Source organism: Vigna umbellata, chromosome 9 (assembly GCF_029865625.1).
Source record: "Vigna umbellata cultivar VRB3 chromosome 9, Vumbellata_1.0, whole genome shotgun sequence".
NCBI lineage: Eukaryota > Viridiplantae > Streptophyta > Magnoliopsida > Fabales > Fabaceae > Vigna > Vigna umbellata.
The window spans coordinates 45,095,534-45,121,956 of record NC_142173.1 but is presented as its reverse complement, the minus strand read 5'-3'; the positions used below and the strand labels follow the sequence as shown (position 1 = coordinate 45,121,956).

The window sequence follows — 26,423 nt, the reverse complement described above, 5'->3', positions numbered from 1 at the left end:
AGGCCTATTACAGACAGTACTTGTGGAGGTGAGGATGCAGCTCAGCCAGTTCCACCACGCCGTGCTCGTAGAGAGAGAGGGCCAGCACAGAGCCAGACATCTGCTGAGACACATGAAGCAGAACCATTCCAGATGAGGGACATGTATATGTCTCTTATAGGTGCTCAGTTGTAGTCCATTCACAGAGGGCAGGTGGCCTACTGCTGAGATGATTGTAGGGATGTATGATACACCTCCAACCCACAGGTGGACTATGGATGAATTCCATAATGTGGTAGCTTGGCCAGAGGAAGCCAGTGCATGGAGGAGGAAGCTGGAAGCAGCTGAAGCTTCAGCTAGAGAGATGGAAGAAGATGAAGCTGATGATGATGATGCATTTGAAGATGATGAAGATGACGAGAAGAGGAAGATATAGAGGACAGCTCAGACTTGATGAGGAGCTGAGATAGCATTTACTGATGAATGCTATCATATGATTATGCTTTTGTTGGTTTAAGTTTTCTGAACTTATTTGTTTTTATTTTTAGATTAGGGTTTGATGTACTCTATTGAACACCTGGTTTGTTATGATGGTGTCGCAACCGGAATCGCGACGGGACGACGATCCAAAAAGAAAATCGAGTTTTGGAAAAGAGATTTTGGAGTCGCCACCATAGTTTATTCTGGAAAACTACGGAAAAACCATAAAACGATAAAGCACGGTCCACGAAAACCAAAGATTGGGTTCGGGAGTTGGTTACGCGTGGGGAAGGTGTTAGCACCCCACAACGCCTGCCCTAAGGCAGTACCTTTAACTAAATGCACGAATATGATGTGGTTTTCAAAATGTTTAACTATCCCCTAAAATAAAATTCTAAATAAACAAAACATATTTTTTAGTTTTTTGGGCCCGACAAGGATTGACCTTGCTCCTACGTATTCTCATTCAAAAATGAGAAATCAGGGTTACGTAGTTCTTTTTGACAATGTTTAAGAGATTTGTTTGAGAAAATGATTGAAAGATTTGTTTGAGAAAATGATTACGGATAAATTTGGATTTTTGGGGAAGTGAACCTGACAAGGGCTAGCCTTGCTCCTACGTATCTCCACTTTCGATGGAGAATCAAGGGTTACGTAGTTCTGGGTAGGAAGATTGTTTGTTGTTTGAAAGTATGGATGTTTTTTTTTTAGTCTTTGAAGATTTTATATTTTTTGAATTTTTTGTATTTAGGAAAGAGAAAAGGTTTTTAGCACAAGGACGATGCGTGCGATCACACATGTGCTTAACCTATAAAACATATTTTGTAATTTTATGGTTTAATCCTTTAGTACATCCCTATTTATGTACGAATGTCTCAATTGGGTCCTCGTTTTTTAAAGTGTATCAAAATGGTCCTTAATTTTGAAAATTCATATCAATTGAGTCCTTTCCGTTAAGTTGGCTGGACGGCGTTAAAAAAATTGATGAGTGGATGCTGAGAGGACGTACGGACGCTCGTCCACCAGCGGACGAACGCTCGTCCACCAGCGGACGAACGCTCGTCCATCAGTGGACGAGCGTCCGTACGTCCTCTCAGCATCCACTCATCAATTTTTTTAACGCCGTCCAGCCAACTTAACGGAAAGGACTCAATTGATATGAATTTTCAAAATTAAGGACCATTTTGATACACTTTAAAAAACGAGGACCCAATTGAGACATTCGTACATAAATAGGGATGTACTAAAGGATTAAACCTAATTTTATTTAAGAAAGAGAAAAGGTTTTTAGCACAAGGACGATGCGTGCGATCACACATGTGCCTAAACCTTTAAAACATATTTTTGTAATTTTATTATAAAGAAAGAGAAAAGGTTTTTAGCACAAGGACGATGCGTGCGATCACACATGTGCCTAAACCCTTTAAACATATTTTATTATTATTTGAGAAAAGAAGAAGAACAGGTTTTAGCACAAGGACGATGCGTGCGATCACACATGTGCCTAACCCCTTTAAAACATATTTTTGTAATTTTTAATTTTTATTTTTATTTTGTATTTCCTTTTTGTTTTGTCTTTTAATTTTAATTTTTTTTATATTTATTAGATTTTTTATGACCAAACCCGGCAAAACATAAGATGCATACATAGTCACATACAATAATATGAAAAGAAAACAATCAAGTAAAAGCAAAAAAAAACATTAAAGAGCATAAAACAAAGCAACCAACAAGCATAAAAGTGTAGAGATAAAAACCAGAGGTGTGGAAAGAAATGAAGCTCTTTGGTTTGAGCCCAAAACTCTTCTTCTTCAACTTTGGATCTGCTAGGGGTGTAAACATGAAATTTGGAGTGCATCCCGAAATGTTTGCCCAGATTCAATTTTCCTTTTTTCTTATAAAAAGAGTGGGCTTAAGCCCGAACGAGATGGGGGTGGGAATGGAATGCAGGTGGCAGGAAGAAAGAAGCAGCCCACGCCGGGCCCCAGGTCCATTTCTCTTTCTCAGAACAGGATTCTCACCTTCTCATTCAAGCGCAAAACCTAGAGTCTCTCTTCCAAGGCAGCCAACGGAGGTCCCTCCACCCAGTCACGCAGCGCCACTGCCTCAGCCAACACCGGCTTCCGCCAGCTGCAGTCAAAGCCACCGCCGGTACGCTGACCACCGCCGCTCACCACCGGAGTCCCACGCTCCCCTTTTTCTCTTTTCCTCGCGTGCGTGAGGCCGCCTCTGCCAAGCCGGCTGCCGCGAAGAGCTCTCTGCCTGATCTCTAATGTCGCCGGCAGTTCACAGGCGTTTCCAAGGCCGCCGCTGGCCGCAACGTCAGATCTTGCCCCCTCTCCGCTGTTGATGGTGATTTGGGAATGGGTTGGGTTATTTGGTTGTGTTGTGGTTAGTTTATGGGTGATGGTGTGAGGTGTGGTTACGCGAAGCTGATGGTGATGGAGGTTCGGTTCAATCTTCACGATTACGGGTGGATGCTGAAGGGTGGCTATGACGGTGGGTGAGTATGGATGAAGATGACGACTGGGTGAGGATAGATGGTGGCCGTGCGGTGTTGGTAGTGGCCGAGTATAAGGTGTAGAAAGTGTGTTCTAGATGATGGTCATCATGTTGGTTGTGTGAATGATGATGGTCCTCCAGTGGCCGTGGGTGTTTGGCCGTGTCAAGATGGCTATGGTAGTGAGTGAATATAGAGGATGGGCAGTTACTAGTAGCAGTGGGCGTAGGGATGAAGAGATGGATGTTGGAGGTGATGGGTGTTCCTAGTAGCCGTGAGCGTTGGAGATGAAGGGAGGTTTGAAAGCTTGGTTCCCTGGTCTGTGAAAAGTGGTAGTGGAAGGAAAAGATGGCTGGAAGGGTGTCGCGGGGGAGCCAGTGCCCCCCGTAGCCGTGGTCACCAGGTGTTCCAGATGAATGATGAATGAAGAGTAAGATGAAGATGATGTGATGAAGATGATGATGTTCGAGAGAATAAGGATGGTGACGGGAAAATGTAGTGGAGGTAGTGAGTGAGTTGTGAAGAGGAAATGGTTGGGATGGTTACGGATGGGAGGAGCAGAGGGGTTGGAGAGTATATTCGCTGTGTATGAATGATGATGGTCGTGTGATATTGTTGGAGATGAAGGCCAGTATAATGATCAAGATGATCGTTTTTGCCCTGGTTTTGGAGGGTGTGATTTTGTTGAGTGAATAGAGAAGAGTCTGAGAGTGAATGGAAGATAGGATAAAAAAAGTGGTGGGTTCTGTGGCTTTTTGTGTACTGAAGGAATTGAGAACTTTTTTGTGTGGAGGTATTGATTGAAGATTGATGTTGGCCGTAAGGTGTAAGGATGAAAAAAAAAATCAGAGAAGCCTCCGGATGGGTGCTCGTGGGAGACAAACCCAAAAGCGAATGTGTCAGAAAATGATTCCCCTCTTCTGCAGAAACCCGTACTATGAGCTAGCTTTCACTTTGGACGCGTGTTTGCTTCATCATGTGTCTCCGACAATTGCTCTGCCGCGTTGGTACGCTTCCCTTCCAGCCAGGCCGTGAATATGGAGCTGCCCATGCTGCTGCCAGCGTGTTGCTCCCCATGCTTCCAATCGTGTCTGCTTCCAGCCAAACATCTACCTTTATCCAAATTAAAATCCAAAAGTGAAAGCGTGCCAAAAATATTCTCTTGCAGAAACCCATACTGCAAATTCTCGTTAGTGGTCAAGGTGGGGATCCCTGGTGTAATGCTCAGGCCAAATTAAAAAACGCAACCACCACTGCTTTTGGACGCTCGGTCCATACGGGAAACGGACGACCGTGCACATAAAATGAACGAACGTCCAGATCGAACGTTCACAAGGTAAAAGTTCTGATCCAGGTCGAACGCGAGCGCTTAAGAGTTACCCGAGTATACCAAACGCCAAAACCGAACGCTCAAAATCACTACTACATAGACCGAACGCTTATGACTCAAACCGATAATAAGACCGAACGCTCACAAGGTAAACCTGAGAAAACCGAGCGCTCACAAACACTACCACAAAGACCGAACGCTCATAGACACTACAACAAGGACCGAACGCCTAAGATTTACAAATTAAAGCACGAACGCCCACAATCATCAATCCCACAAGACCGGACGCTCGAGATTGCTTTATGAGAATATACATCATCAAAACCAAAAGCTACTATTGACGCTCGCTCCGCAATAGGACGAACGTTAATATAGGACGAACGGTCACGTAGGATAGAGGACGAACGTTTGAAAGCGTAGAAAACGCACGCGCAAGGTGCAGGACGAACGCTTATGGTCAGGGATGGACGAGCGGTAGAAGAGGCGAAGTGATTAGGACGAGCGGCAGAAAGACAGGAATGATTAGGACGAGCGGTAGAAGAATGGAAGGGAGGGTCAGGACGAGCGGTAGAAGACTGAAATTAGCTGGGCGAACGGTAGAAAGGGGAAGTGATGGACGAGCGGTAGGGGGAATGATTAGCACGAACGCCTCAGCACACTCTTTGCCGAACGCTACTTGTTTCCTGGCCGAACGCTTAAAACCGAACACTGGACGAAATTAAGCAAGAGAACGAACGCTAAAGACAACCGACATTGAGACCGAGCGTTCAAATGAAGGACTGAGCGTTCGAGTGAAGACCGAACGCTCATTAAACAATATAAACCGAACGCTCACTAACACATTACATGACCGAACGTTGACATAAAGTGACCGAAAGTTCACTAACATAAAACATAACCGAACGTTCACTAACACATAACATGACCGAACGTTCACTAACACAACATGACCGAACGGTCAATGCTGAGGGTTGCCGAACGTCATTGAGATATGGAGATGAGAAGAGCATGGTGGAGGACGAACGACGCACAGGAGAGGACGAACGGTCGAGGCTGAGAATTGCCGAACGTCCTTGAGGTAAGAAAGGACGAACGCTTTTTTTTTTTTTTTTTTTAACACTCCCCATGCAAAGAAAAATAAATCTATTAGCCAATCCGGACGAAATTGGGTGTTGACAGCTGCCCCTCTTTACTTAGATTTTACTAGATAATATGAAAATTTGAGATTTTTGTATTATCAGAGTAAAAGCTAAGTAAACAAAGAAACACTAATTTCGTCCGTATTTCAAAATACACAAGTGACAAACAGAGAATTTAAAACAAATATGAACAAAGCTAAGAGAATTGAGGTGTAACAACCTCGTGGGCGGTGTACCAACCCTATGGATGAAGTTTGTGAGGTATACAAACCTCGTGGAGGGTGTACCAACCGTATGGAAGTGAATGAGGTGTAATAACCTCGTGGAGGGTGTACCAACCCTATGGATGAAGTGAATGGGGTGTACTAACCTCGTGAAGGGTATACAAACCCTGTGGATGAATGATGCGAGGTGTACTAACCTCGTGGAGGGTGTACAAACCCTGTGGATGAATAATGCGAGGTGTACTAACCTCGTGGAGGGTGTACAAACCCTGTGGGTGAATGATGTGAGGTGTACTAACCTCGTGGAGGGTGTACAAACCCTGTGAATGAATGATGTGAGGTGTACTAACCTCGTGGAGGGTGTACAAACCCTGTGAATGAATGATGTGAGGTGTACTAACCTCGTGGAGGGTGTACAAACCTTGTGAATGAATGATGTGAGGTGTACTAACCTCGCGGAGGGTGTACAAACCCTGTGAATGAATGATGTGAGGTGTACTAACCTCGTGGAGGGTGTACAAACCTTGTGAATGAATGATGTGAGGTGTACTAACCTCGCGGAGGGTGTACAAACCCTATGGATGAATGATGTGAGGTGTACTAACCTCGCGGAGGGTGTACAAACCCTGTGGATGATGCGTGATATGAGGTGTACTAACCTCGTGGAGGGTGTACAAACCCTGTGGAATAAATGTGGTGTACAAAAACCTCTTGGAGGGTGTACCAACCCTATAGAAAGCGAATGAGGTGTACAAACCTCATGGAGGGTGTACCAACCCTATAGAAAGCGAATGAGGTGTACAAACCTCATGGAGGGTGTACCAACCCTAAAGAAAGTGAATGATTTGAGCTTGATTGCTGGGTTCGACCATTGCCTTGCAGAGGGCCGAGATACCAATAGCAGAAAGTAAAATTGGGCTCGACTATTGCCTTGCAGAGGGTCGATATATCAATGGCAGAAAGTAAAATTGTTTGATTGTTTTGAATTTGAAATTTGGATTTTGTTGAAATTTTGAGATGTTGAAATTTATTGATTTTTTTTTCTTGAGATAGAAATGAGTGTCCATTTTTATTTTTTGAAATGAGAAGCATGATTGATGTAAATTTGGAAATTGCAGGAGAAAGCTTTGATGCATGTTGATTTTTTTTGTCTTTTTGAAGGAAGAAGATTTGATAAATATTTACGAAAACAAATTCAAAGTTTTTGAAAATATGTACATGATGTTGACTCTGATGATTTTTTTTTGAAAGTTTTGAAATCAATAAACAAAGTGTTGCATTTTTGTACAAGGATTTGAAATCTCGATACGTAAGAGAGATATGGTGGATGTAAATTTTGAAATTTGAGGAGAAGACTTGGTTGTATGTTGATGATTTTTTTTGTCTTTTTGAAGGAAGAAGATTTGATAAACATTCATGAAAATAAATTCAAAGTTTATGAAAATATGTACATGATGTTGACTTGTGATTTTTTTGTTTTTGTTTTACTGGAAGATTATGAAACTATGACACTTTTTTTATTGAGTCAATTTGTTTCCTTTGAAATCATCAAATTTATGAGGATTTAGACCTTCATTTTATTTTTACGATGGATGTTAAATTCTAAAAGTCAAATGTTCAAACTTGTGTGCTCAACATTTTCTTTTGAAACATCAGTGTATGCATGCCTGATATCAAGGGTTGGGACAAATGTGTGGAGGATGATTGGAAGGATTTGGAGAGTACCGGGTTGGCTACTTGGGCCTCTTACTCCTTAAAACGGCTACAAATGCCAATGTGAGGTAGTAGATACTCAGAAGCTGCTCCAGTTTGGGGCATGGTAAAAAGGTAGGTATGGACAAATGTATCTGTGAATTGTGAGGGAATAAGTCATGAATCAGGGAGTGAGAATATCATGTGAGATTTACAAATTGCCCCAATTTTGGTGGTGATGGATTTTTGAAGTTCGGGGCGAACCAAAATCATGCGAGGCCCGACAAAGGATGCCCCAGTCTTTGTATGAGCTTTGAATATTCAGATGAAAGATTAACAAAGTTACCCAATATTTTGAGTGGGCCAAAAACACATGAAACTCACAAAATTGCCCCTAGTTTTGGAGAATGGGGAAGAGTTCGAATGGGATATGAATTTGTGATGTATATGAAAATGATTGGCTTGAAAGGATTGCCCCAATTGGCTTGATTTTCCTTTGTATAATTTTGATCAATAGGGAGTTCCCTTCTTCCAAGGACATTTATTTTTCATCATTTTTTTTCAACAACTCATTGTTAGTCATTTTGTCTTGTCTCAAAATTAAGCTTTATGAAAATTTAAGCAACCATCTTTCAATCAGTGTGGACTTTTATTTAGCTTGTAATGTGGCTTGGGCTAAAGGGTATTGAAAGAAAGGATATAAAGGCCCAAATAAATGTTTATGGATTTTTTTTTTTTTTTTTTTTTGAAACAAGAGTTACCATCTGCACCTTGTATCAATTATTCGTCAAATCCGTTTTGCCTATCTTGCCATTTCTCAAATTTCATTCTTTGTTTGTCATCACTTTGTGATTCTTTCTATTTTTTTTGCTTTGCTTTTGATGAATTCTCTTCATTTGATCACTAAGTATGTTTTTTTTTGCAATTTGAGTTGACTTCTACTGTGATGGTAACCCTTGTTTGGGTAAACTTTTGAAAAGAAATTTCTTATTGGCTCAAATTTGGGTATCAATGGATATATCTCTTTTTTTTCTTTTTCTTTTTTTTTTTTTTTTTTGGGTGAAGAAAAATGGCCACACATCATTTCAAATTTTGGTTGTTTTATTTTCACAAGATTAATTAGGAGACAAAACTAAATGATCTCAACAAGAGTCATTTTTTCTTATTCTTTTTTTTCTTTTTTGTTTTGTTTTTGTTTTGTCCTAACGGATTCAAGGATCTCCCAAATGAAAGCCAATGAAGGTAATCTTAACAAGGAAAATCTGCCCCAGTGTAAGAGTTTGCGTTTATTTGGGCTCAAGAACATGATTGGGGTCAATCTTTGGTTTAGTGAAGGTTGAAGGATGATGTTTCCAAGCAATGCACACACAAATACTTCTTAAGAATACGTGATTTGATCATTTGACTATAGGAGATTATGACATCCATTAAATTTTTTTGTTTTTTTTTCCTTTCCTTTTTTTTTTGAAATGTCATAAAATTGATGATCTGCATCGAAAAAAACTGACTCAACTTTGATACGATATGCATATTTTTTGGGTTTTATGAATGAAGAAATGTAATATGAAATGAAAATGATGCACGTAACTAAAGAAAATCTATTTTTTTATTTTTATGATTGAAGACATGTACAACTGGAAATTTTTTTTAGAGAAAATTGGGTTTAAGGGCCAGTCGAGCCTGACTTTGTGGGCCGGCGCTGAATCTGGGCTTTGTGGGCCAGCGTGAAAACTGGGCTTTGTGGGCCAGTGTAGAAACTGGGCTTTGTGGGCCAGTGTGAAAACTGGGCTTTTATGGGCCAGTGTAGGAACTGGGCTTTTGGGCCAGTGTAGGAAACTGGGCTTTTGGGCTAGTGTAGGAACTGGGCTTTTTGGGCCAGTGTGGAACTGGGCTTTTGAGCCGGTGTAGGAACTGGGCTTTTTGGGCCAGTGTAGGAAACCGGGCTTCTTGGGCCAATGTAGGAACTGGGTTTTTATGGGCCAGTGTAGGAACTGGGCTATTTGGGCCAGTGTGGAAACTGGGCTTTTATGGGCCAGTGTAGGAACTGGGCTATTTGGGCCAGTGTAGGAACTAGGTTTTTATGGGCCAGTGTAGGAACTGGGCTATTTGGGCCAGTGTGGAAACTGGGCTTTTATGGGCCAGTGTGGAAACTGGGCTTTATGGGCCAGTATGGAAAATAAGCTTTGCGAGCCAGTATGGAAACTAGGCTTGGTGAACAATGCAAAAATTGATATGAGAAAGCTTGATTTAGAAAAAACGTTTGAGAAATAAATGTTTTTTTTTTTTCAAACTCCATCATTTTTAAATGTGAAAAATATTAAACCTATTAGAAGAAAAACTCTTTTTTTTTGTGTTTTTATTGAAGATTATGTATGTAACTGGGCAAAAATGAGCTCATGAATTGTTTGAACATTTTTTCATTTTGATTTTTGATTTTTTTTTTGTTTTTATTTTTGTTTTTATTATTTTTTTTTTTTTGACGTTTTTAATAATTTTTTGGAAGTTTTTTTTTGAAGGATAACAATTCGCATTTTATGAAAAATGACGTCCAAAAATTCAAAACAATTATCTATTTGCCCCCAAAATATGTACAATTTATTTTTTTTTCATGCCCCAAAAATATTTTTAAGAAATTCTAATTTTTTTTATTTTTTAGAATGATACTGAGAATTTAACTAATTATGAATAAATTTCAATTATTTGTTTTCAAGTTTTCTCTTTTTTTTTTAATTAATTTTTTTAAAAGAAACATGGCACATTTACTGTAAAATAGGAAATGACAGACAAACTGAAGAAAAATAGTCCCCCTTTCGTGCCTTATCAGAGGTCCCATGGCTTGGATTCGAGGTCAAGTATATGCAATTTCAACAGGATGGTCTCCTGAACCTAGAGGTCAATGGTCACTAGAGCTATGGCCCCCTTCATAGCATCTCCACAACAGTCGAGTAATCAACTAGATGAGGAGACACAAGTGAAGAGAACAGACTCTAGCTGGAGTTCTCACGATAGCCAGACAGGAAGTACATCCCAGAATGACACCGCTACACAACTCCTTTAATTCTAAGTTACGCTCAGACCCGGGTATAGGGCCCCACTCATGATATGCACAAAGTGTGTGTGTGAAGGGAGAATGCAATGCATACCCAAACCCTCACCTGTAAAACAACCAGAAAAAATTCCCAGGCAGATATAAACATGTTTTCTACCCTAGGGTTCCATATTCAACAATTCACATGCAGTTATTCCAACTATCAAACACAAAAAAAGAAAAATAACAGGGGAAGAAAAACACAAAGAAAAATCATGTCAAATTCACGCATCTAATTAAATGGCCTAACTCTCGAGTCCCCAGTGGAGTCGCCATCTGTCGCAACCGGAATCGCGACGGGACGACGATCCAAAAAAATGGAACTCGCGGGTTTTGAAAAGAGATTTTGGAGTCGCCACCATAGTTTATTCTGGAAAACTACGGAAAAACCATAAAACGATAAAGCACGGTCCACGAAAACCAAAGATTGGGTTCGGGAGTCGGTTACGCGTGGGGAAGGTGTTAGCACCCCACAACGCCTGCCCTAAGGCAGTACCTTTAACTAAATGCACGAATATGATGTGGTTTTCAAAATGTTTAACTATCCCCTAAAATAAAATTCTAAATAAACAAAACATATTTTTTAGTTTTTTGGGCCCGACAAGGATTGACCTTGCTCCTACGTATTCTCATTCAAAAATGAGAAATCAGGGTTACGTAGTTCTTTTTGACAATGTTTGAGAGATTTGTTTGAGAAAATGATTGAAAGATTTGTTTGAGAAAATGATTACGGATAAATTTGGATTTTTGGGGAAGTGAACCTGACAAGGGCTAGCCTTGCTCCTACGTATCTCCACTTTCGATGGAGAATCAAGGGTTACGTAGTTCTGGGTAGGAAGATTGTTTGTTGTTTGAAAGTATGGATGTTTTTTTTTTTAGTCTTTGAAGATTTTATATTTTTTGAATTTTTTGTATTTAGGAAAGAGAAAAGGTTTTTAGCACAAGGACGATGCGTGCGATCACACATGTGCTTAACCTATAAAACATATTTTGTAATTTTATTTAAGAAAGAAAAAAGGTTTTTAGCACAAGGACGATGCGTGCGATCACACATGTGCCTAAACCTTTAAAACATATTTTTGTAATTTTATTATAAAGAAAGAGAAAAGGTTTTTAGCACAAGGACGATGCGTGCGATCACACATGTGCCTAAACCCTTTAAACATATTTTATTATTATTTGAGAAAAGAAGACGAACAGGTTTTAGCACAAGGACGATGCGTGCGATCACACATGTGCCTAACCCCTTTAAAACATATTTTGTAATTTTTAATTTTTATTTTTATTTTGTATTTTCCTTTTTGTTTTGTCTTTTAATTTTAATTTTTTTTTATATTTATTAGATTTTTTTATGACCAAACCCGGCAAAACATAAGATGCATACATAGTCACATACAATAATATGAAAAGAAAACAATCAAGTAAAAGCAAAAAAAAACATTAAAGAGCATAAAACAAAGCAACCAACAAGCATAAAAGTGTAGAGATAAAAACCAGAGGTGTGGAAAGAAATGAAGCTCTTTGGTTTGAGCCCAAAACTCTTCTTCTTCAACTTTGGATCTGCTAGGGGTGTAAACATGAAATTTGGAGTGCATCCCGAAATGTTTGCCCAGATTCAATTTTCCTTTTTTCTTATAAAAAGAGTGGGCTTAAGCCCGAACGAGATGGGGGTGGGAATGGAATGCAGGTGGCAGGAAGAAAGAAGCAGCCCACGCCGGGCCCCAGGTCCATTTCTCTTTCTCAGAACAGGATTCTCACCTTCTCATTCAAGCGCAAAACCTAGAGTCTCTCTTCCAAGGCAGCCAACGGAGGTCCCTCCACCCAGTCACGCAGCGCCACTGCCTCAGCCAACACCGGCTTCCGCCAGCTGCAGTCAAAGCCACCGCCGGTACGCTGACCACCGCCGCTCACCACCGGAGTCCCACGCTCCCCTTTTTCTCTTTTCCTCGCGTGCGTGAGGCCGCCTCTGCCAAGCCGGCTGCCGCGAAGAGCTCTCTGCCTGATCTCTAATGTCGCCGGCAGTTCACAGGCGTTTCCAAGGCCGCCGCTGGCCGCAGCGTCAGATCTTGCCCCCTCTCCACTGTTGATGGTGATTTGGGAATGGGTTGGGTTATTTGGTTGTGTTGTGGTTAGTTTATGGGTGATGGTGTGAGGTGTGGTTACGCGAAGCTGATGGTGATGGAGGTTCGGTTCAATCTTCACGATTACGGGTGGATGCTGAAGGGTGGCTATGACGGTGGGTGAGTATGGATGAAGATGACGACTGGGTGAGGATAGATGGTGGCCGTGCGGTGTTGGTAGTGGCCGAGTATAAGGTGTAGAAAGTGTGTTCTAGATGATGGTCATCATGTTGGTTGTGTGAATGATGATGGTCCTCCAGTGGCCGTGGGTGTTTGGCCGTGTCAAGATGGCTATGGTAGTGAGTGAATATAGAGGATGGGCAGTTACTAGTAGCAGTGGGCGTAGGGATGAAGAGATGGATGTTGGAGGTGATGGGTGTTCCTAGTAGCCGTGAGCGTTGGAGATGAAGGGAGGTTTGAAAGCTTGGTTCCCTGGTCTGTGAAAAGTGGTAGTGGAAGGAAAAGATGGCTGGAAGGGTGTCGCGGGGGAGCCAGTGCCCCCCGTAGCCGTGGTCACCAGGTGTTCCAGATGAATGATGAATGAAGAGTAAGATGAAGATGATGTGATGAAGATGATGATGTTCGAGAGAATAAGGATGGTGACGGGAAAATGTAGTGGAGGTAGTGAGTGAGTTGTGAAGAGGAAATGGTTGGGATGGTTACGGATGGGAGGAGCAGAGGGGTTGGAGAGTATATTCGCTGTGTATGAATGATGATGGTCGTGTGATATTGTTGGAGATGAAGGCCAGTATAATGATCAAGATGATCGTTTTTGCCCTGGTTTTGGAGGGTGTGATTTTGTTGAGTGAATAGAGAAGAGTCTGAGAGTGAATGGAAGATAGGATAAAAAAGTGGTGGGTTCTGTGGCTTTTGTGTACTGAAGGAATTGAGAACTTTTTTGTGTGGAGGTATTGATTGAAGATTGATGTTGGCCGTAAGGTGTAAGGATGAAAAAAAAAATCAGAGAAGCCTCCGGATGGGTGCTCGTGGGAGACAAACCCAAAAGCGAATGTGTCAGAAAATGATTCCCCTCTTCTGCAGAAACCCGTACTATGAGCTAGCTTTCACTTTGGACGCGTGTTTGCTTCATCATGTGTCTCCGACAATTGCTCTGCCGCGTTGGTACGCTTCCCTTCCAGCCAGGCCGTGAATATGGAGCTGCCCATGCTGCTGCCAGCGTGTTGCTCCCCATGCTTCCAATCGTGTCTGCTTCCAGCCAAACATCTACCTTTATCCAAATTAAAATCCAAAAGTGAAAGCCTGCCAAAAATATTCTCTTGCAGAAACCCATACTGCAAATTCTCGTTAGTGGTCAAGGTGGGGATCCCTGGTGTAATGCTCAGGCCAAATTAAAAAACGCAACCACCACTGCTTTTGGACGCTCGGTCCATACGGGAAACGGACGACCGTGCACATAAAATGAACGAACGTCCAAATCGAACGTTCACAAGGTAAAAGTTCTGATCCAGGTCGAACGCGAACGCTTAAGAGTTACCCGAGTATACCAAACGCCAAAACCGAACGCTCAAAATCACTACTACATAGACCGAACGCTTATGACTCAAACCGATAATAAGACCGAACGCTCACAAGGTAAACCTGAGAAAACCGAGCGCTCACAAACACTACCACAAAGACCGAACGCTCATAGACACTACAACAAGGACCGAACGCCTAAGATTTACAAATTAAAGCACGAACGCCCACAATCATCAATCCCACAAGACCGGACGCTCGAGATTGCTTTATGAGAATATACATCATCAAAACCAAAAGCTACTATTGACGCTCGCTCCCCAATAGGACGAACGTTAATATAGGACGAACGGTCACGTAGGATAGAGGACGAACGTTTGAAAGCGTAGAAAACGCACGCGCAAGGTGCAGGACGAACGCTTATGGTCAGGGATGGACGAGCGGTAGAAGAGGCGGAGTGATTAGGACGAGCGGCAGAAAGACAGGAATGATTAGGACGAGCGGTACAAGAATGGAAGGGAGGGTCAGGACGAGCGGTAGAAGACTGAAATTAGCTGGGCGAACGGTAGAAAGGGGAAGTGATGGACGAGCGGTAGGAAGGAAAGTGATGGACGAGCGGTAGGGGGAATGATTAGCACGAACGCCTCACCACACTCTTTGCCGAACGCTATTTGTTTCCTGGCCGAACGCTTAAAACCGAACACTGGACGAAATTAAGCAAGAGAACGAACGCTAAAGACAACCGACATTGAGACCGAGCGTTCAAATGAAGGACTGAGCGTTCGAGTGAAGACCGAACGCTCATTAAACAATATAAACCGAACGCTCACTAACACATTACATGACCGAACGTTGACATAAAGTGACCGAAAGTTCACTAACATAAAACATAACCGAACGTTCACTAACACATAACATGACCGAACGTTCACTAACACAACATGACCGAACGGTCAATGCTGAGGGTTGCCGAACGTCATTGAGATATGGAGATGAGAAGAGCATGGTGGAGGACGAACGACGCACAGGAGAGGACGAACGGTCGAGGCTGAGAATTGCCGAACGTCCTTGAGGTAAGAAAGGACGAACGCTTTTTTTTTTTTTTTTTTTTAACACTCCCCGTGCAAAGAAAAATAAATCTATTAGCCAATCCGGACGAAATTGGGTGTTGACAGATGGTTTGCTATTAACTGTGATTGTTTGATAAGTAATGCTTTATGATGCTTATTGATTGATTGATGTTGAGATGATGTGCACATTAAAATGCTTATACAGGTGATTTACAAGCTTTGTGAACAAATGCAGGATATTATGATTGTGATTGTGAAATTAAGCAGGATGTGTATGTCAAATGTGAATGAGCTTATATGTGAGGTTTTGAGCTCCAGAGTTGTTATTGTTAAATGCTATTACTTTGAAAGCATGAATGATTTTGCCCAGGTTTTCTATGATTGAATCAATTGCTTGTTTTGCATCATATGATCAAGGCCGTTTGTTGGAACCCTTTTTATTGGCCAAATTCATAAAGTTAGCCCACTAAAAGAGAACACTTTGTGTTCTATCTTTTGAACCCTTAGCCTTGAACATAAATTGAAAATCCTTGATTGAAAATCTTTACCTTGAGTTAAGTAGAAGATATTGTGTGGTATTGTTAAATGTTCAAGTTTGGGGTTATTGGGAAAACATGAAAAAGGAAAAGCATTGAGCTAATAGCTAAAAAGTAAGAATATACAAAGAAAAAGAAAAGAAAAGAAAAAAAGAAGAAGCAAAGCTCAATGCACATGCAAAAGGCAAGTTGGGAAAAATAAGAATAATTTTGTTGATTATGATTCTCTTAACTCAAGGATTTTGTGATCCAGAAAAACCAATTTTCTTTTTAGCCTAGCCACATTATAAGCCATTGAAAAGTCCTTATGATGATGCATGCTTGTGAATGTTTTTGATTGTGGTAAAATGAAAGGCAAAGTTGATTCATGTGACATTGTGATAGTAGAGTGAATGAGTGATTACCTCTTATACACTTGTGTGTGAGTGAAACACTTTACCTAGTGAGGAAATATTCCATGAACACGTGAACATCCGTGCTTAATTGATTGATCATTCATGAAAAATATCATTTGTTGGAATTTAAATGACTTTGTGAACACTAAAGCATGTGCACATCTTGATTGAACTCTTGGTCATAAGTTTGATTGTAGTTTTTACTTATCTTGAAAAAGAGGATCTTTGAATAAGTGAACCATCATATGAATTGGTTGAAGATTGAGTTACATCTTATTTGCTTGAGGACAAGCAAAGTTCTAAGTTTGGGGTTGTGATAACAGTTGAAAAACTGTTATTTTCATGCTTAAATTGATATTAAAAGCAACCTTTAACACTTAGAAACTAGCTTGAAATCATGCATTTAGTCATATTTTCAGAAATAAGAGAGCTGGACAGGTTTATGCTTGATTTCAGTGTTTTTGTGCAGGTTTTAAGGTGAATTTGGTGAAAGAAGTGAAGAAGGAGAGAGATGGAATCAGAACAGACATCAAAAAGTGCAAAGGAGAAGCCGCACTTAGGAGTTCACGTTGGAACCGCTGAGGGGCAAAATGGCCGCTGAGGGGAAGAAACTACTCACGCACTTACCGCTGAGCGGCACTTTACCGCTGAACGACACACTTATGGGCTTGGACCTAGATTTTCTGTAATTTTAGAATAGTATATAAGCTTTAGGACGTCCTAGGGTTTGTATCTTTGGCTGAAACGAAGCAAACACTCTCTCTTCCACCCCTTCGGGTAGATCGGGAGATGGTGACAGCTCTCCTCTTCTCTTTCTCGGGTTTTTCTATCTCTTTCATTCTTTCATTATTATTCATCTAGGTTCACCATGAATATGGTGAACTAAACCTTGTATGTTTGTTGGGGAATCAATGTAATCTTTTGAAGCTCTCATATATGGAATTTGTGCTTGCATCTTAATCTAAGACTTATGCTTTCTTTCATCATTAGTTAGGGGTTTTCCTCTTTGCTCAATGCTTGCTTTGTTTAACTCATTCAATGCATGATTATTGATTTTGTCGATACGGGAACGTACGGGGAAGTCTAGATCCGGGGAATTTCTCCCAATAGTATATTGGTTGCCTTAAGCTCCTGTGCTAAAAAAACTAATTATTAGGAATGCTAGGAATCGTATGAACTCGTAACTAGGGAGAAGCCTTCTTGAAAGGTAATTTAGAGAGTGGCATTAACAATGATGACTTGAATGTTGAATTCCTAAAATATATGAGAGTGGATAAGATGAAATTGACCCCCAACAACATATTCATCAATATATTTCATTGAAAGTGCTTGTCTTTTGTTTTAGCCATTGATCAACCTCATGCATACATGTTTATTTTCGTCTTTTGCATAGTAAACTCCACTTATTTTGTTCTTAAGTCTTAGCTAATCAACAAATCACATAACTAAACTAGGCCGTGAGTCCTTTGGGAGAACGATACTTGGTCTTACCGAGTTTATTACCTGAAACGATTCGGTCATACTTGCCGATTGTTAAATAAGTTTGTGACATCATATTTTGGTGATCATAAATTTGTGCATCACCTCCACTTCCTCAAATTCGTCAACTTCGTCCACTTCCTCCACTTCGTCCACTTCCTCCACTTCATCAACTTCTTCCACTTGGTCCACCTCCTCCACTTCGTCCACTCCGTCTAGTCCGTCCACTTCGTCAACTTCGTCCACTCCGTCCACTTCGTTAACTTCGTCAACTACGTCCACTTCGTCAACTTTGTCCACTTTGTCCACCTCCTCCACTTCCTCCACTTACTCCACTTCTTGCACTTCGTCCACTTCCTCCACCTCCACCACTTCCTCCACTTCCTCCACTTCGTCCACTTCTTCCACTTTGTACACTTAGTCCACTTCCTCCATTTCCTCCAATTTGTCCACTTCGTCAACTTCGTCGACTTTAGCAACTTCGTCCACTTCCTCTACTTCCTCCATTTCATCCACTTATTCCACCTCCTCCACTTCCTCCACTTCCTCCACTTCTTCCACTTCCTCCACTTCCTCCACTTCGTCAACTTCGTCCACTTCCTCCACTTCCTCGACTTCGTCCACTTCTCCACTTCCTCCACTTCCTCCACTTCCTCCACTTCCTCCACTTCCTCCACTTCCTCCACTTCGTCAACTTCGTCATCTTCCTCCACTTCCTCCACTTCCTCCACTTCGTCCACTTCTTCCACTTTGTACACTTCGTCCATTTCCTCCAATTTGTCCACTTCGTCAACTTCGTCGACTTTAGCAACTTCGTCCACTTCCTCCACTTCCTCCGTTTCATCCACTTAGTCCACCTCCTCCACTTCCTCCACTTCCTCCACTTCTTCCACTTCCTCCACTTCCTCCACTTCGTCCACTTCCTCCACTTGCTCCACTTCGTCCACTTCTCCACTTGCTCCACTTCGTCCACTTCCTCCACTTCGTCCACTTCTTCACTTTCGTCCATTTCGTCAACTTCCTCCACTTCGTCAACTTCGTCCACTTCCTCCACTTCTTCCACTTCTTCAACTTCGTCAACTTCCTCCACTTCCTCCACTTCTTCCACTTCGTCAACTTCGTCTACTTCGTCCACATCCTCCACTTCCTCCACTTGCTCCAATTCCTCCACTTCGTGCACTTTGTCCACTTTGTTCACTTCGTCAACTTCGTCCTCTTCGTCAACTTCCTCCACTTCCTCAACTTCGTCCACTTCGTCCATTTCCTCCAATTTGTCCACTTCGTCAACTTCGTCTACTTCAGCAACTTCGTCCACTTCCTCCACTTCCTCCATTTCATCCACTTAGTCCACCTCCTCCACTTCCTCCACTTCCTCCACTTCTTCCACTTCGTCCACTTCCTCCACTTCGTCAACTTCGTCCACTTCCTCCACTTCCTCGACTTCGTCTCCACTTCTCCACTTCCTCCACTTCGTCCACTTCTCCACTTCGTCCACTTAGTCACGTTCGTCCATTTCATCAACTTCCTCCACTTCTTCCACTTCGTCAACTTCGTCCACTTCCTCCACTTCGTCAACTTCGTCCATTTCCTACTGTTCGTCCACTTCTTCCACTTCTTTAACTTCGTCAACTTCGTCCACTTCCTCCACTTCTTCCACTTCGTCTACTTCGTCCACATCCTCCACTTCCTTCACTTGCTCGAATTCCTCCACTTCGTCCACTTCGTGCACTTTGTCCACTTCGTTCACTTCGTCAACTTCGTCCACTTCGTCAACTTCGTCCACTTCCTCAACTTCGTCCACTTTGTCGACTTCCTCGACTTCGTCCACCTCCTGCAATTCCTCCCCTTACTCCACTTCTTCCAGTTCCTCCAGTTCCTCCACTTCCTCCACTTCGTCAACTTCCTCCACTTCCTCCACTTTGTCCACTTCGTCCACTTCGTCCACTTTCTCCACTTCGTCCACTTCGACACTTCGTCAACTTCGTCTACTTCCTCACTTCTTCCACTTCCTCCACTTCTTCCACTTCTTCCACTTTGTCCACTTCGTCCATTTCGTCCAATATGTCCACTTCGTCAACTTCGTTCACTTCCTCCACCTCCTCCACTTCGTCGATTTCCTTCACTTCGTCAACTTCGTCCACTTCCTCCACTTCGCCAACTTCGTCCACTTCCTCGACTTCGTCCACTTCTTCCACTTCGTCAACTTCGTCAATTTCCTCCGCTTCATCCACTTCCTACACTTCCTCCACTTCTTCCACTTCTTAAACTTGGTCCATTTCTTCAACTTCGTCCACTTGTTCAACTTCGTGCTCTTTGATGCACAAATTTATGATCACCAAAATATGATGTCACAAACTTGTTTAACAATCGACAAGTATGACCGAATCGTTTCAAGTAATAAACTCGGTAAGACCAAGTATCGTTCTCCCAAAGGACTCACGACCTAGTTTAGTTATGTGATTTGTTGATTAGCTAAGACTTAAGAACAAAATAATTGGATTTTACTATGCAAAAGGCGAAAATAAACATGTATGCATGAGGTTGATCAATGGCTAAAACAAAAGACAGACACTTTCAATGAAATATATTGATGAATATGTTGTTGGGGGTTAATTTCATCTTATCCACTCTCATATATTTTAGGAATTCAACATTCAAGTCATCATTGTTAATGCCACTCTCTAAATTACCTTTCAAGAAGGCTTCTCCCTAATTACGAGTTCATACGATTCCTAGCATTCCTAATAATTAGTTTTTTTAGCACAGGAGCTTAAGGCAACCAATATACTATTGGGAGAAATTCCCCGGATCTAGACTTCCCCGTACGTTCCCGTATCGACAAAACCAATAATCATGCATTGAATGAGTTAAACAAAGCAAGCATTGAGCAAAGAGGAAAAACCCTAACTAATGATGAAAGAAAGCATAAGTCTTAGATTAAGATGCAAGCACAAATTCCATATATGAGAGCTTCAAAAGATTACATTGATTCCCCAACAAACATACAAGGTTTAGTTCACCATATTCATGGTGAACCTAGATGAACAATAATGAAAGAATGAAAGAGATAGAAAAACCCGAGAAAGAGAAGAGGAGAGCTATCACCATCTCCCGATCTACCCCAAGGGGTGGAAGAGAGAGTGTTTGCTTCGTTTCTGCCAAAGATACCAACCCTAAGACATCTAGGTCTTTAAATAGGACATAAAAATAATAGAAAACGGGTCCAGGCCCAAACAGATCATAAAATCGCATAAAACTGGCCCAAAACTCGTCTGGTTGACTTTTTTCGTATTTTGGTTGACTGGTTGACTTTTTGGTTGACTGGTTGACTTTTCTGGTTGACTTTTTGGTTGACTGGTTGACTTTTCTGGTTGACTGGTTGACTTTTCTGGTTTCTGGTTTCTGGTGGACTTTTCTGATTCCATCTCTCTCCTTCTTCACTTCTATCACTAAATTCACCTTAAAACCTGCACAAAAACACTGAAATCAAGCATAAACCTGTCCAGCTCTCTTATTTATGAAAATATGGATAAAAGCATGATTTCAAGCTAGTTTCTAAGTGTAAAGGTTGCTTTTGTGTCAATTTTAAGCATGAAAATAACAGTTTTTCAACTGTTATCACAACCCCAAACTTAGAACTTTGCTTGTCCTCAAGCAAACAAGATGTAACTCAATCTTCAACCAATTCATATGATGGTTCACTCATTCAAAAATCCTCTTTTCAAGATAAGTAACAACTTCACTCAAACTTATGACCAAGAGTTCAATCAAGATGTGCACATGCTTTAGTGTTCACAAAGTCATTTAAATTCCAACAAATGCTATTTCATGAATGATCAATCAATTAAGCATGGATGTTCATGTGCTCATGGAATATTTCCTCACTAGGTAAAGTGTTTCACTCACACACAAGTGTATAAGAGGTAAAGTGTTTCACTCATTCACTCCACTATCACAATGTTACATGAATCAACTTTGCCTTTCATTTTACCACAATCAAAAACATTCACAAGCATGCATCATCACAAGGACTTTTCAATGGCTTATAATGTGGCTGGGCTAACAAGAAAATTGGTTTTTCTGGATCACAAAATCCTTGAGTTAAGAGAATCATAACAACACAATTTTCTTATTCTTCCCAACTTGCCTTTGCATTGCATTGAGCTTTGCTTCTTTTTCTTTTCTTTTCTTTTCTTTTTTTTCTTTGCATACTCTTACTTTTTAGCTCTTAGCTCAATGCTTTTCCTTTTTCATGTTTTCCAACAACCCCAAACTTGAACATTTAACAATACCACACAAGATCTTCTACTTAACTCAAGGTAAAGATTTTCAATCAAGGGTTTCAGTGTATGTTCAAGGCTAAGGGTTCAAAGGATAGAACACAAAGTGTTCTCTTTTAGTGGGCTAACTTTATGAATTTGGCCAATAAAAAGGGTTCCAACAAACGGCCTTGATCATATGATGCAAAACAAGCAATTGATTCAATCATAGAAAACCTGGGCAAAATCATTCATGCTTTCAAAGTAATAGCATTCAACAATAACAACTCTGGAGCTCAAAACCTCACATATAAGCTCATTCACATTTGACATACACATCCTGCTTAATTTCACAATCACAATCAATATTCTGCATTTGTTCACAAAGCTTGTGAATCACCTGTATAAGCATTTTAATGTGCACTCTCAACATCAATCAATCAATAAGCATCATCAAGCATTACTTATCAACAATCACAGTTAATAGCAAACCATCACAAACCAGGTTTCAATAAGTACATCAAACCTAATCTAAAAACATAAAATACTTACAGAATACTGGGTTGCCTCCCAGTAAGCGCTTGTTTAACGTCACGAGCCTGACCCAAACTTTCAAGGATCAACCAACAACATCATTGTGGAAAATTGTTGCACCTCTCCCCCTAGATAGGGTTTGAGACGTTGACCATTCACCACCCAACTTCTCTGTGGATCATCAGCAGCTGGATTAAATATTTCAATTGCTCCATGCGGATGCACTTCTTTTATCACAAATGGTCCTGACCATTTTGACTTCAGCTTCCCAGGAAATATCTTCAATCTTGAATTGAACAATAGTACCTGTTGTCCTGGATTGAAAACTCTATTCACCAACTTCCTGTCATGATAAAATTTAATTTGTCTTTGTAAGCCTTGGATGAATCATATGCATGTAATCGCATTTCTTCAAGCTCCAAAATCTGCCGTCTGCGTGTGCATTGAGTTTCATAAGGATCAAAATTCAAGAATTTCAAAGCCCATAATGCTCTATGCTCCAATTCTACTGGCAAATGGCATGCTTTCCCATAGACTAATTGAAATGGTGATAATCCCATAGACGTCTTCATTGCTGTCCTATAAGCCCAAAGAGCATCATCCAATTTGAGAGACCAATCCTTTCTTGATGAAGTCACTTTTTTCCAGGATCCTTTTTATCTCCCTGTTAGACACCTCAGCTTGTCCATTGGTTTGTGGATGATAAGGTGCAGCTACCTTATGTTTTACTCCAAGTGTTTGAGTACTTTCTCTAGCTGATAATTGCAAAAATGAGATCCTCCATCACTGATCAACACTCTTGGAGTGCCAAAACGTGAGAATATCTGCCTCTTCAGGAATTTAATTACCGTGCTAGCATCATTTTTAGGACAAGCTAATGCTTCCACCCATTTACTCACATAATCCACTGCTACCAGAATATATTCATTGTTGAAAGATGGAGGGAAGGGTCCAACAAAGTCAATACCCCAACAATCAAAAACCTCAACCTCTAAAATACCTTGTAAAGGCATCTCATGACGTTTAGTGATTGTCCCTGCTCTTTGACATTATCACAATTTCTAGCATGATTATGGCATCTTTAAATAAAGTTGGCCAATAAAACCCTGATTGAAGGACTTTTGCTGCTGTTCTTTCTCCATTAAAATGTCCTCCATAAGGTGAATCATGACAATGCCAGAGAATTCCTTCTGCTTCTTCATTTGTAACACATCTCCTCAGAAGATTATCTGCTCCAATTTTGAACAAATAAGGATCATCCCAAACAAACTGCTTGGCATCATGCAGAAATTTCTTTCTTTGTTGCCAAGTTAAGTCTTCCGGCATGACCCTTGCAGCTTTGAAATTAGCCATATCAGCAAACCAGGGCCTCTGCTGAATATACATGAGTGATTCATCTGAAAAAGATTCCCAGATTTCAGACTCCTTGCTAGTGACCTCATTGTTGACTAACCGTGACAAATGATCAGCAATTAAGTTCTCACTTCCTTTCTTATCACGGATTTCTACATCAAATTCTTGCAATAGTAGTACCCATCTAATCAGACGTGGCTTAGAATCTGGTTTTGTCAACAAATATTTGATAGCTGCATGATTGTATAGACAGTCACCTTAGACCCAATAAGATAAGGTCTAAATTTCTCTAGAGCATACACAATGGCAAGAAATTCTTTCTCTGTGGTAGCATAATTCAATTGAGCATCGTTCAGAACCTTGCTAGCATAATAAATTGGATGAAACTTTTGTTCTTTCCGCTGGCCAAGGACAACTCCTATTGCATAATCACTTGCATCACACATTAATTCAAAATTTTGATTCCAATCTGGCGCTACAATTACTGGAGCTGACACTAACTTCTTCTTCAATGTGTCGAAAGCTTTCAGACAGTCTTCATTCATCACAAAAGGAGCATCCTTCATCAAAAGATTACTCAATGGTTTAGCAATTTTTGAGAAATCTTTGATGAATCTTCTATAAAACCCAGCATGACCAAGAAAACTTCTAATCCCCTTTACATTTGTTGGTGGAGGTAGTTTCTGTATGATTGCACTGCAGTTACCCTGTACATTGATAGTTTCCTTTTCAATGTACTTGTGTTTCTTTGTGAGGAGTTCCTTCAAAAACTTTGCATATGCTGGCATCTGTTGCAATGCTTCAGAGAATGGTATAGTGATCTCCAGCTTCTTAAACAACTCCATGAATCTTTCCAACTGTTTTTCTTTCTCCTTCCTTGAATAACTCTTTGGATAAGGAAGTGGCTTTTCATACTCTTTTTCTTTTTGTCTCTCCTCTCTCTCCTCTCTCTCTTTTTTTTCTCTCCTCTCTCTTCTTTTTTCTTTTTCTCTCTCTCAACTCTTTCTTTCCACTCACATGTTTCTTTTTCACTCTCACTCTCATTTTCTTTATCCTCTCTTTCTTTTTTTCTCTCCTCTAACACTCTACCACTTCTGGTCACAACAGTTTTACACTCCTTTCTGAGATTATCATGTTTCATCTTGTCAACTATTCTCTCAACATAAACCTCCATATTTTTAAATGCAGCATCCACATTCTGACAATAAGATGCATTCGTCTTCAAGAATCTTTGGAAAGTCTCTTCAAGTTTTGTTGTTTTCTCAACTGGAGTAGATTGCATTTGCCATTTTTGCTGTTGTACTTGAACCATTGAGACCTGTTGTATTTCCTGTGGTATTTGAGAAAGCTTCATAATTACCTCTTCAAGCTGTTGAGAGATAATTCTATTTTGAATAAGCAAAGCATCATTTGATTGTAACAACTCCTTCTGACTAAGATATCCTCTTTCAATGCTGAGTTCGTTGTCACTAGTAGCCATATTTTCAATAATTTCAGTTGCTTCCTCTGGAGTTTTCCAGTTAATGTTTCCTCCTGCTGAGGCATGAAGCATCATCTTAGTTTGTGAACCAAGACCTCCAAGGAAAGTTAGGACTACTTCTTCTTCTTTGAAACCATGCATGGGAGTTTTTTGTAACAGGCTTTTATATCTGTCCCATGCATGCCCTAGTGATTCTTCCATGCCCTGCTTAAATGAAGAAATCTCTTGCTTGCCTTTTGTCACCTTAGATTGTGGGAAGTACTTGTTTAAAAATTTTGTGACCACTACTTCCCACTCTGTGAAACTTTCTTCTGGGAAAGAATTCAACCAAAGCTTAGCATTGCCTCCCAATGAGAAAGGAAACAAGCTAAGTTTGATAGCTTCGTCTGGCACCCCATTAATCTTGACTGTGTTGCAAATCTCATTGAAGGTAGTGAGGTGCTCATATGGGCTTTCATGAGATAACCCATTAAATTGGTTGCTTTTCACCAGTTGAATCAGTGCTGGTTTGACCTCCATAATAGCTGCATTGACTCTAGGTCTAGTTATACTGTTAAAGTGCTGAGGTCCAGCTATATTGGTGTAGTCAGCAAGAGTTCTTCTAACATTGTTGTTCTCCATATTTTCTGTGCTATGAACAGAACCTTGTGGTGATGATTGTAAGAGAGTTTCTGGAGAAGGGAAAAGTTCTCTAGATGTTCGGATTCTTCTCCTCCGTCTACTCTCGTCTAGACCTTCAAGCAGAGGTTCTGTTGTTTTCTTGCTCCTTGTTCTAATTGCTTCCTGCATGCACAAGAAAACAAAACCCTAGAAAAGATTTGTTAGCACAAAAAGATATAGGAGAAGATATAGATTCAGAAGATAAAAGATTCAGAGGATAAGATAAAAATAAAATAAAAAAAATAAAAAAAAAATCTAATCTAATCAAATCAAATAAAATAAAATCTAATCTACAAATCAAATAAAATCTAATCTAATCAAATAAAATAAAATAAAATAAAATCAAATCAAATAAGATAAAATAAAATAAAATCAAATAAAATCAAATAAAATAAAATAAAATAAAATAAAATCAAATAAAATAAAACCAACTCAAATAAAACCGAAAAAATAAAAACAGAAAATAAAAACAGAAATTCAAAATTAAAGTCAAAGATAATCAATAATCACACAATTAACCAGTTAAACCAGAGTCCCCGGCAGCGGCGCCAAAAACTTGATGCACAAATTTATGATCACCAAAATATGATGTCACAAACTTATTTAACAATCGGCAAGTATGACCGAAT

General features: G+C 40.5%; 1 protein-coding gene across 1 annotated transcript in view; it reads right to left on the bottom strand.

The window, feature by feature from the left end:
• Nucleotides 1–12,211: 12,211 nt before the first annotated feature.
• Nucleotides 12,212–26,423, bottom strand: part of LOC148193669 (ABC transporter B family member 15-like) — a 21,180-nt gene continuing 6,968 nt past the window's right edge. Inside the window, exons 8-9 of the mRNA XM_088099481.1 lie at nucleotides 13,621–13,844; nucleotides 12,212–12,512 (exon numbers count right to left, since the gene is read on the bottom strand). Coding sequence (XP_087955607.1) covers nucleotides 12,212–12,512; nucleotides 13,621–13,844 — 525 coding nt within the window. The remainder of the gene's footprint in view (nucleotides 12,513–13,620; nucleotides 13,845–26,423) is intronic.